Here is a 12,544-nt window from a genome sequence, read left to right as displayed (position 1 = left end):
GAAATTTAAAAAAATAAAATTCAAAAGTAAAAAAATTGTACAATAAAAACAAATAAAATTTGAAAAATAAGATAGGAAAGAAATTTAAAAAGTCAAAGAAAACAGTGAAGTAAATTTCTTTAAGACGTTTTTCCAACCTTAAATTCAGAATTTTCTCACATTTCCATTTAAAAAAATGTACTTTGCTTTCAACTAAAGCTGAAACAATTAATCTGATTAAGAATTGTCAACTAATTTAGTAATCGATTAATCATTAACTGGAGTATAGAGACTGTAAAATGTGTCTTTTGCTAACAGAGCAACCCGATTAGAGCAGTCATTTTATCAAAATTGTAAAAAAAAAAAAAATATATAAACATTTTGCATTTAAAATGTTTTCTTCCGTCAAATGCTCTATCAGCACTCCTCAAGTGGAAAAGTTTTACTTTCACCTGGCTTATTTCGCAAAAAATCTTCTTTAAAGGCACACCGTGTAGCTTTTGGCCACTAGGGGCGCTAAACCTGTTACTTTTCACGTCTAGCGCCCCTAGTGGCCAAAAGTGCCGCAGTACTGTTGCAAATCCGCCAGCCTCCCATGTCTGAACAAAGTACTAAACAGTACTACATTGGGGGCCGGACTAGGCGTCTAGGTTCAGCTCTGAGGGCGTGAGAAAAGCTGCTGCTCTCTCTCGAGAACACCGCCGGGACACGCCAGGCGGCGCAGCGCGGAGGATCAGCGCGGCGCTCCAGTGAACAGCCACTGGGTCGAATGGGGCGTTCTTTCAGGTCACATGACCTTGCCAAAGACGCCGTGCCTTCTCCCAACTTACATAAGCTGCATTTCAAGAAGGAAGCCCCGCTCTTAGGATTGATCAAGCGCGTATTTTGGCCTGAGGAATCCTTTCGAATAACTCACATGTGTCAACTCTTTAGGTCACAAAGTCTGCAGTGTGCCTTTAAGAAACCTTTGATTCTCCGATTATTAATCGATTAATCAAAAAAATTATCAACTGATTAATCGATTAGCAAAATAATCGTTAGCAGCACTGCTTTAAACCATAGTGAAACAAAATTCACTCCATACATACCTTTTTTCTTGAATAAAAACCTCAATATAGAATCAGGTAAAACCTATCTTAAGATGTTAAACATGTACGTATCCACGGTGACCTGAATATATAGTTTACAACATTGCTTGCATGTTCTGCTTATGATGCTCTGATGCCTTATCAGTCTCTTTTGTACGTCTACAGATCCTGGACTTTGGGCTGGCTCGCAGTACCGATGCGGAGATGACGGGCTACGTGGTGACCCGTTGGTACAGGGCGCCTGAGGTCATTCTGAACTGGATGCACTACACCCAGACTGGCAAGACGATTGTAGCTGTTACATATTATTAACGTAGTCCTGTTCTCACCTCTCTGTACTGTAACTCTAACTGTTTGGCTCATCACATGGACACGTCCTGTTTTACATGAGGCTTGTGTTTTGGTTTGCACAGTCAGCCGGTTTTAAAATCCTCTTATTACTTCCTAAAATCCATTGTGTTATTGTGAAACCTCTTCCCTCTCTTTTTTTCCATTCTCACAGAGTGCGACTGTCTGTTTCAGGATGTATGTTTCTGAAGGGGGAGACGTTTAGCTTATTGGAAGTAGGTTGGGTGAAATAAAATGTGGCACAGAAAGCAGATTTCCACCCTCCTTAGGATAGTATTACTCACCATATGCTCCCCCATTTCAGCTCTCTGTTTGTGATCGAGAACTGATCTCTGCCAGTTAAATGCCAACTTCCTCATTTCTATTCCACCCTGCTAGACTTCAGCCTCTGATATACATATATTATGCTTCTAGTTCTTATTGATATTTTTCGTCTTCTTATTTTTCTGTCTTTTTCCAGTGGATATTTGGTCTGTGGGCTGCATCATGGCAGAAATGATCAATGGAAAAACCCTCTTTAAAGGAAAAGACTGTATCCTTAATTGCTTTTTATCTGTTTTTTATGATATTTTCATCACGTAGTAATGAAATAGATTGATAGCCTCTTTGATAAACAGGAACGTTAATTTGATGAGAGCTATAAATCCAGTATTAAATGAATCACAAAAGCCAATTACCATAAATTATCCAAGCAACATGTTTCCTGAGGGAGAATCCTATCATGCGTTCACTATAATGTCATTTAGCTAATACATTCAGCTTCTTGTACGTTTAACAGATTTATTGGGTCTATTAGAAGATAAAACTTTGCTCTGGATTATTAACTTGCTTTCCTGGTTTTAATTAATTAGTTTATGGGCTTGTTTTTGCAAACCACATATTCCTGGGGCTAAGTTTGCAACCCATTATGATTGCAGCAGGTTTTTCTTCCCTTAACCCTTTGATATCCAGACATGGACCAGCTTTCTCAGATCATGAAGGTCTGTGGAGTGCCTGGACCAGAGTTTATCCAGAAGCTTGAAAGTCCAGAGGTAAGACAAGTCCTGATTTAATCAGATCAGTCATCTCATTTCTCACAAAACTCGTTTTTTCTAACCTTTTATTTCAAGGGTATCATCCTTGTCTTGAAATTATGCTTTTGATTTTCCTTTCTATATTTTTCACCAAAATGCAGTTTAAATGAAATTTAATACAGAATTCATTGCAGTTTATCTAATTTACCCACAATTCTAGATTTTAGAGTGGATTAAGATTAAGACATAATCTTAGATTTGATCCTAACCTTTGAGAAGCAGCATCTTTTATCAAAATCCATTTTTTATGTAAACCAGTTGCCAGATTTATCCTCATTATGAGGCTGTTCTCATTTGTTCAGTGTGATCCTATTAATTTTCAGTCACTACCAGCCTCATGGGCATGTTTTCGTACTAAGAAAATGATCAAACCAGTCAAATTAAACCACTTATTATCAAGTGTAACTTAATGATATTGACCATATAAAAATATTTGCCTTTCTTACAGTTGGCATGTCCAAACAGTGGCATCTAGAAAGTGGCATTAAAAATGCATTTTTAGACCTGTTTGAGCTGCTATGGTTTAAGTTGTGTAAAGTCACAATTTTGAGAAGTTTATAATTAAAGAAATAAGTATTTCAGTATATATATATTATATATATATATAAGCCATATTAAGAAAATCAAGCATTTTCTGTTATTATCAATAGTCAAAGTCAAAAGTCAGAATCTCATTTTGGAGCAAAAGTTCTTCACAGTGGGAAGTTGTAAATATTTAGCTCTATATTAAGACATATTTTCTAATATAATCTACTTTTTAATTCCAAAGCTTATCTTGTTCTACTGAAACAAACAAACCAACCAGAACGCCTCTTTCTACAGAGGGAGCATTTGGATACCTTCCTTCCTTCCTTAAAGCTGCAGTAAACCTGTGTGCCTAAAAGAAACATCCAGACATCTCCGGCTTTTTAACGGTCGAACTGAGAAATGTTTTTTCCCACTCCTCCTTTTCCACTGGAACACAGCAGCTCCTCAATGACATCAACATCTGGGCTGGGACTCAGCTCAGGATTTTCTCTCTCCTAATCCTAAACCAGACCCTGGTGATTTGCTGGTACTTGATGGTGATTGTCACGCTGCAGGGTCTGGATTTCCTTAAAAATAAAATTTCATACAGACAATTACATTTTTTTTCTCTAAGTCCTCTGATCCAGATTATAATTCAAAATAGATGCTAGGAGCGTCAGCTGGTTCGGTTCTGCTGCAGCAAAAGATGACACCCTCGTGTCAATCCTTCCTAGTAGCTCTGAGTTTCCTGGAAAGCTGTACTTGGTTTATTTAAAACACGTCTACTCTCTGCTGTCAAATTTAACTTACCACTCATTTGTATAAAGAACATTATTCCGGTATTTAACTACTTCTCTCTGGCCTTTATGTTTTTCCCTTAGAGACTAAAAGTTTCCTCCTTTCAGACATCCATTGATAGTTAAGCCTGATCAATCTCTCAGCCTCTCTGCTGTCAGCTTCAGGATGAACTCGCATAGCCAGCCTGAACTGGGCAAATTGGAAAGAATCCTTAAGCTGCTAAGTTCTTCTTTGTGAAGGCAACAGGCAGCTTGTTACATCTGTTCACCTCAACAGTCAGGAGCACAGAGCACTAAGGGCCTGATATAAAAGCGTTTGCATGTATTAAAACAGGTGCAAACTTCAAAAACAATCTAAACACAAGGTGGAAAAAAATTTGCAAAATCGGCAGGTTGCAGCCTCAATTTTTTTATATATTTTTTGCATGTGTTATTTATGGGTTGGAGGATATTAGCACCAGCTAGAGAGCTTTATCAAAACAGATTTTTTTTTTTTAAAGCATGTTCGAAAGTCAAACACAAACCCACACTAAAAAAAACAATCTGCAGTCATTGCAGGTCAGAGATGCTAAAAGTGTTAATGTTTATTAATCAAGTAGAAGTAGAAATCATACTGTTTAAGAATGCCTTTGAAGAGGTTAGTGTCAACTTAAGCTTTTTACTTAAGTAAAAGTCTAAAAGCACCTACTGAAAGTATAAAAGTAATGCAGGAAAACATGTTACTGACAGACGCTTTATTGCACTAGCTTATTAATAGTACATTTTATTAAAATTCTGGGTGATATCTTCCTTATACTTAATTTTCGACAATGTCAAATTTAACTTTGCATTATCTTGAAAAACTATTTACTTTGGTACGTGGTGAACAACAAGTTGGCGCAGAATAGAAAATAAATTGTCTGGATGAAGCAAATTATTTTGATCATTTTTTTTTTTTTTTTTTTTTATGTGCCAACAGGTCATAATGAGTCTATAAAGTCTTAGTTTTAAAATGTAGGGAGTAGAAAGCAGAGATACTTGCAAAAAAAAATTAATGAGTAAAAGTAAAAAGTTTTCCAAAACATAATAACTCCAGTAAAGCATCGATAGCCAAAATTCTACTTAATTAAAATACTTTGTTACTTGACACATCTGTTGCAGATGCAAAGGAGGAATGAAGGAGGATGAAAAGAGAGGCTGTGTGCATGCTAACGTGTCTGAACTGTTAGAAATTACACAAGTAGAATAATAGTGGAGGGAAAAAACTCTGCATAGCGCGGAAGAAATTAATGCAGCAGGGAAGCGATTCTCTGTGCAATCAAAACAAAATGATAAACACCATGTCCGACTGCATGTTTGGAAAAGAAAAATCAGAGCATTAACTTCCACCAGAGAACAACCATCATAGATGGGGAATGACACCCCCTATGTGTGGTAGGAGGGATTATTTTCCTTCCTCAATGTTCCTTTACAGGATCCACAGAAGCACAGTTTTGTGTGTTTTATTGAATAACGACAGCTTTTTGCAGTATATTCGCTCTAGTGGGTGTGTAGAAGAGTTGGAGGTAAATCCAGCTGCTTTGCTGCAGCTTGTTATTCTATCATGAAGCAGAGCAACATTTCCAGGTGCTTTGAAAATAAAATGATTTTTTTAATTATTTTTTTATGATGTACTAATATGATAACCTGGGCTGATCAATTTCTTTATATGAATAATGCACTTATGGCCCATAACATATATCATATGTCTCCCTACATTTTGGACACCATGAAAACCAAACAAACAGTGCTGATGTTGCTTGTCTACTTCAGTTAAACACCAGAAATCCTGAGCCTCACCACAATCAGTGTCACATGAACAAACAGATACCACATGACTCACCTCCTCCCCTCCACCTCCTGTAACAAAAACAGCAGCTACATGGAAATAATGATCAGGCCTATGAAGACATTTATTCTAATATATAACACGCATCCTTGATTATTTTCATCTTTTTTTTTCTTTGTATCACTTTAAGATAGTTATGTAAAATACACTGTAAATCATACCCAGAGTATTATATGTATTCTTTTACTAAGTATTATCATTATAACCTCATCTTTGTTTAACGATTCTTAACCTTTCGTAACAAAGGAATCTGCTTATCTAAAGGTATAGTGGAGGATTTTCAAAAAATTTTTAAAAGACCCGCCCTTTCCACTTTAAAAAGAAAAAGTGCACATGGACAACCCTGTACCCGCTGGGGTTGTCACGATACTAAACTTTTCAACTCAATACCGATACTAAGGAAAATATTCGATACTCGATACCATTTTCGATACCACAAGGATAAAAACATATTTTTACAGAAATATTTTCATTAATAAATAAAATACAATAAATAAATACAATAAACAATAAGAACAATATTTTGAGGTTGTTTGCTGTGCACAATATTAAGCAAGCTTGATAAAAAAATTATAAAATTAAAATGAAGTGTTCCTTCCTTGGCTATCCTTTACACACAAAACAATGACACTAGCCAAACCGGTTAAGAAACAAAAATAATTCTAAGCAGCTGCACCTGTTACAAAAAAAAAGTCTGGAACTGAAAATTGCACAGAATTATTCAATCACACAGTGTTCAGAAAGTGCATTGTCCTCCATTCTGCACTTTAGATGAATGACTGTTTAGGTGCCACTGGTGGTGGCACAGTATCGATACTTTTAAAAATGAGTTTTGTATCCGGATACAACGTTTCAGTATCGATACTTTTTTGAGTATCGATACTTTTGACAACCCTAGTACCCGCTCCCAAGAGCATGAGCCTATTTCTCCTCGTCTACGCTCTGTTTAGAAGTTGCTGTTTGCATTACTCATACAAGCTTACTTTCCAAAAGAAGATTTGCAATTTTTCCACTATGACAGACTTTAAGTGAAAATGGGGACGAGCACATAGGACAGCCTTATGTAAACATATCACCAGAATGATTGACAATTAGGAGGACCACTTATTTTGATGATCCACCCAGAAAATAAACATCCTCCACTATACCTTTAAATGGCGCGGACCGAGCCTGTGTGCTTGTCTTAACTTTCGTTTGCGCAATTTGTCTAGATCACCCGTCACTTGTTGCTCAAATACATTTTTATTTCTTGCACAATTTATCACTCCTTATTTGGAATCTTTGTAGATCAGGTCCTAGACGTCTAACAGTTTGAGGAGGTGAACCTCCTTTAAAAGGCTGAATAACTCAGTTCTCAGGTGTGTGGGAATAAAAGTATGGCTGTCCTGATTTTTTGGTTTGCAGATCTTTATAAAGGTCCCTTTTTTTGTTCTTTTCACGTCTTATATAACCTAATTTTAATGTTGTCAAATACCCAATCATACATAAAAACACACAATCTTTAAAAAAAAAAAAAAAAAAATACATAAAAACACACAATCTTTAAAAAAAAAAAAAAAAAACACTGGGCTTTGTTTCCAAGTTTGAAGACATTTCACTTCCCATCGAGGAAGCTTTGTGTCAGGAATAGCGTTGAGTTCCTTTATACAGTAGCTAACAGGGCCTTGTTTTTGCTTAGACAATGTGCAAATTGAAACAGAGAAACTGGTCCACTCCTTTGGAATGGGCATCATTTGGTTCACTTTGTTGCCTGCTGGCTATGTCTCTGATAGGGCGGTCATTAAGGGGAATTGTTGGCCTGACCGAATTGGCGATGTCTTCTCTTTCCCTGTAAAGAAAGACAATAACCAACCTTAAGCAGAAGTAGTGGACTCAGATTTTGGCCTTCAAAAACCTACAATGAAGCAATTGAGTTAATCCCTTCCCGCTATCATCGCAGCCCCAGACACTTTACAGGGAAACAGAAGACCTCGCCTCTTCAGCCTGGCCAACAATTCCCTTTAGCGACCCCCCTTTCAGAGACATAGACAGGTATGGGGCATTGCAGGCTAACAAAACAAGGCAAACGACCCCCAATCCATTGGGGTGGACCCCTTCGTCTGTTGCAATTTGCATGTTATCTAAGCAAAAACAAGGCCGTGTTGGCTACTGTATAAAGCAACACAATGCTAATTCTGACATTTGAATTGAAAAAGCTTCCTGGATGGGAAGCGAAACGTCTTCAAGCTTGGAAACAAAGTCCAGCAGTTTGTTTTTTAACTTTTTGGGAATCACTGTGACGTGGATGACTGAGAATCTTCACCAACATATAACACACAATCTTTGAAATAAAACTATTTTTATTAAAGTCTAAAAAACATTCATGGATACACAAAGTTTACTGGGCCAGACTCTGATGAGCACACCTTCTTGTTTCATTTGTAGGCATCTTTAGCCAATAAACTAAATAAAATATTAACTTGACTTTTATCTTTTGTTCTCATCTATAAAAAGGCCAGAAGTTATGTAAAAGGCCTCCCTCGACACCCTAGAAAAGACTTCTCAACGTTGTTTCCCAGAGCCAGTGATAAGGGTGAGTTCAAACGATTCATCATCTAATAGCGTTTATTTAAATATCTATTTTTAACTTCATATAAAGACAGATTGTCTTCCTGTTCAAGGAGCTACTTTCTTAACGCAGACAGCAGTTGTTTTCTGGTTTCTTTGGAATGTAATGTTGATTTTAATGCTTTCTGATCTTGAAGGATGAGAGCTGTCACATTTTGTAACAGAACTTACATAATTGCTTTTTGTTCTAAATATATGCAAGAAGTTATTAAGTTAATAACTGCACAGTGTGACATTAAGATGCACGGTTGCATCTTTGTGTGCATGGGTAGATACAGAAACCCAGCTTTTGACACTACCTCTTTGATGCAGTCTCTGTTTTGTTTTTTTCTGCGTTATTGCATGCTCGGCAGGGGTCGATCTGCTTGAAAAGATGCTGGTTCTGGATGGAGATGAGAGGCCTACTGCCGAACTCGCTCTGGAGCACCCGTACTTCGACAGTCTACGAGACCCGGAGGACTTTCCTGAGCCGACGCCATATGATGACAGCCATGACAATGCAACGTTGTCCCTAGATGAGTGGAAGCGTAAGTATTAATAAAGCAAAACACTCTGAAATCTTGTGATGAGATACGCTTTAAAAAACAGTTATACAGTTAAAACTTTATAATGTGACAACCTTATCCAGCCTTTCAGACTGAAAACTAACTATGTCATAAGAAGCAGTTGAAGTTATGGAAATAGGACTATAAATATAAACAGGTCAATCTAGTACAGGACTATATTTAATTAAAAACAAGGTAAAATGGAGAGTTATGTTTTTAAAAGTAGCAATTTGCTTCCAGCAGAAAGGCCCAAGGTAATCTCTCTTATGACCAGATCATTCATCCATGTGACCTCGGCTGTTTCGTGTGTAAGAATAGAGGTTTCAAAGTTATGAATCAAAGTGACAACAAAATACAAGTACAAATCCCAAATGTACGAGTATGAATCTACAAAGCCAGAGGAAGCTGTTAAGCTCATTATTGGTTGGTGGCAGTTGTGCACCTGAAGGTTGTTCACCAATTGGTGTTAAACAAGAAAAGGAAGAAGAACACGTAAACAAAACCATCATCGATCTTTATTTCTTTGCTAAATTGTTGGTTTTGACACATGATGTTCTATTGATGGTTGTGTTTGAGGCCGTATCCGAACGTCCGCCCTAACCCCTCAATCACTATATAGAGCAGGGACTTTATTAACCGTTCCAAATGATGATTACTATCTGCTCCCTGTTGGTCACGTGACTCTGGCTCCCCACATGGTGCCTCCGCCATCTTTGTTCTTTCTTGCCCCAAAAACAAATCCCATGAGGCTTTGTGAGGGCAGCTCTTGCAAAGCATTCTGGGATATATCTGCTCATCTAGTGACGCTACTTGATGCATTGTAGGAAATTTTGAGTCCACTAGTTTTTCATCCACTAGACATCAATAACTGAGGTATAAAATGCCCTAACCCCTATATAGAGCACTATATAGGAGATAGGGCCGATGTTAGTCTCCCTCCACTTCTTCTTTAAATTGCTTTGGCAAACAACTTTTAGGTGAACTACTGCCACCATCTGGTAAGAAGTGTAACAGCCTGATCAGGGGTTGTAGAGTCATACTCGTAAATTTGTGATTCTTGCTTGTATTTTTGTAAATTTCTAACTTGTATTCATAACTTCTTAACCTTGCTACATATTTAATGTCTGAATTTGGTTTTGCCATATTGTTTTTCACTTTTAAATTGACTTTTTTAATTTGTTTGGATTTCTTTATCGTCCCAGAATTGATGGCATTTATGTCAAACAACTAACAATCGCCAAAATTATATGATTTTAGGAGTTTTTTCTTAAAAATATATAATAATGATTTATGTTTTTTTTTTTCCAACTATTAATATATGGTATTTTAAGACTGGATTTCCACCAAGGTCAGGTTAAAAATGTTTTTAACAAAAAGATTATTTTGCTTATGGTGATGATATACCTTTAGTTTACCCTTGATAAAGGTGTGTAAAACTTCCAGAAATAAATTAATTTATCACCAACCTTTATTCATTTTTAATCCAGCCTTTATTTTTTTGGGTATATTTAATCACTGATTCATTGCATTAACGTGGATGCACAAATCCATGTTAATATTACAAAAACAAACTTACTGGCATAACTGATGTTAATGCTCTGTGCAACATCCCCTTTGTCAATAGGAAGAAGTAAATTCACTAAAATAACTTTATTTGTAAAGCGCTAATTCACAGCAAATCTTTTATGGAGCACTTGTATAAAACAAATCCAATCATACAAAAATATTCAAAGTTATTCCAGATACAATGAAGTTCGATTTATTATCAATAAATAGGTATTACAGAACCAGAACATGTAGAGAGAAACAGCCTAGAATGGCTTCTCTTCAGCTTATGACACGCGTTTCTTCAGTGTATAAATCTGGTCAACAATTTACTCAGGCCTAGAATAATTTACTTTAAAATTTTCACATCCACATCATCCTCCAGGATGCTGCTGAAGATTCATCCAGCTCAATTTCAATTCCAAAAAAAGAAAATTAAATACAATCCACTGGAATTTGTTTCCAAACGTTTCGCTTCCCATCCAGGAAACTTTTCCTGACATTTTGAACTGAAAAATCTTCTTGGATGGGAAGCAAAACGTCTTAAAACTTGGAAACAAAGTCCAGTGGATTCTTTTTATTTTATTTTCTTTTTTTTTTTTTTTTTTTGGAATCCTCCAGGATCTTTATATCAGCAACAAGTCGAGAAATGACTTATAAAGCATGATTATGCCTCTTTGGCAACCTGGCCTGCAACTCAGGAGGTTTAGATATATGTTTGGTATTCTATTTCAGATCCTTCACTTAGTAAACAAGCTTATACAGAGTTTTATTGGTAGAGTCTATCTGACTTTTATTTAAAATGCTCTGGTATTTTAAAAAGTTTGTGATTCCAGATCCACATCATCAGGAATCCTCCATCATGGTTAACAGAAATGGGGTTTCTGCTTATTAATCCTCTGATTTATACCAAACTCACCTGATGTGTTTGTGATTGAGACGATTGTTATTGTTTCCATCTGCCCAAAGCACACGGCTTCAGTTCAAGTCCCTGCAGAGTTCAGCAAACTCCACATGTCCTCCAATACCATGCTCCTCACTACTTACCATGAAAACATGACTCTGTTCAACCTTCACAACTATCTGTTTAATCACAAACCTAATGTAGGTATGGGTTGGTTAAAATTGGCGGCTATTTTTTTCCAATAAGTTCAAATTTGTTAAGGATTTATTAAGATCTGGTATATTAAAGTAGTTTTCTCCCATCTTTTTCATTTTGAAGCCTGGAGAACATCTGTTGGATGCCATATTTATACCCTGGGAAAGCAGGAAGTCTTAAATTAATGATTTTAAAAAATCCTCAACACTCTGACCAAACTATGAATTACAAAAGATATTTATGTTAATTTAATTTGAAACAATAACCTAATTCAAGCTTTGATTTTGAGATTTTTCTCATTGTTACATTGGAATAAAGGTTTTTTTTTTTTGTTATTTATCTTTACCAGCAGTGCCAGAATGTGTGTGCAGGGGATGCATGCATTTAAAATCATTTTGTTATGAAATTGTGGTTGTGAACATGCATATGTTTCTTGTCTTTCTTCTCACAGGGTTATGTTACAAAGAGGTGAAAAGCTTTGTTCCGTTTCCACGGCGGGACTCCAAGAGAAAAAACACTTTTACTATGTCTCCATGACCCCATGGATTCGATTTCCCTCCCGACGCCCCAACAGATAACAGCACAAAGCCAATTACTGACCCAAATCAATTTTATTTGGAAGGTAGTTGGATTCATTGTTTGATGATAGTGCTTTATTTAAACAAAAACATCCCATTTTCTTTCTGAATGTGAGCTTATTTCTTAAATGTAAATTGTTACATGTCAGTGATTCGTGTTGAGAGTTTGTGATAAAACGGTGCAGGATTTCCTTTTAGATGTGCTGTAATACTGCTTTCCATTAAACAATAAGATTTATATTTGCTGTTTTCTTCTTTTTTATTATTTTGCTGAACTTTGACATTCTTTATCATAACATGTGCTGTAAATATTTAAGTACAAGTAATTTAAATATATAATAAGATTCTTAAAAGGAGCTTTCCAGACCAAGACAAGTGATGCAAATTACAGAGAGTAAGCAGCTAAGTTCACCAGTACGCTGCGATATGGTCAAGAAACAGTGTGCCTAATAACTGTTATTGATTAAGGCTTCTGATTATAAACTAAATATCAATTAATAATGCTATAGAT

The 12,544-nt window shown here is 36.2% G+C and overlaps 1 protein-coding gene across 1 annotated transcript in view; it reads left to right on the top strand.

Moving 5' to 3' along the window:
- LOC107086723 (mitogen-activated protein kinase 13-like) overlaps positions 1 to 12,269 on the top strand; it is a 28,456-nt gene extending 16,187 nt beyond the window's left edge. Inside the window, exons 7-12 of the mRNA XM_015377848.1 lie at positions 1,233 to 1,347; positions 1,876 to 1,947; positions 2,367 to 2,446; positions 8,153 to 8,231; positions 8,620 to 8,793; positions 11,907 to 12,269. Of these exons, the coding sequence (XP_015233334.1) occupies positions 1,233 to 1,347; positions 1,876 to 1,947; positions 2,367 to 2,446; positions 8,153 to 8,231; positions 8,620 to 8,793; positions 11,907 to 11,992 (606 nt within the window). The 3' untranslated portion in view covers positions 11,993 to 12,269. The remainder of the gene's footprint in view (positions 1 to 1,232; positions 1,348 to 1,875; positions 1,948 to 2,366; positions 2,447 to 8,152; positions 8,232 to 8,619; positions 8,794 to 11,906) is intronic.
- Positions 12,270 to 12,544: the final 275 nt, after the last annotated feature.

The sequence above is a fragment of the Cyprinodon variegatus genome, unplaced genomic scaffold (assembly GCF_000732505.1).
Source record: "Cyprinodon variegatus isolate N-32 unplaced genomic scaffold, C_variegatus-1.0 Scaffold159, whole genome shotgun sequence".
NCBI classification, from domain to species: domain Eukaryota; kingdom Metazoa; phylum Chordata; class Actinopteri; order Cyprinodontiformes; family Cyprinodontidae; genus Cyprinodon; species Cyprinodon variegatus.
This window is presented reverse-complemented; position numbering and strand designations above follow the sequence as displayed.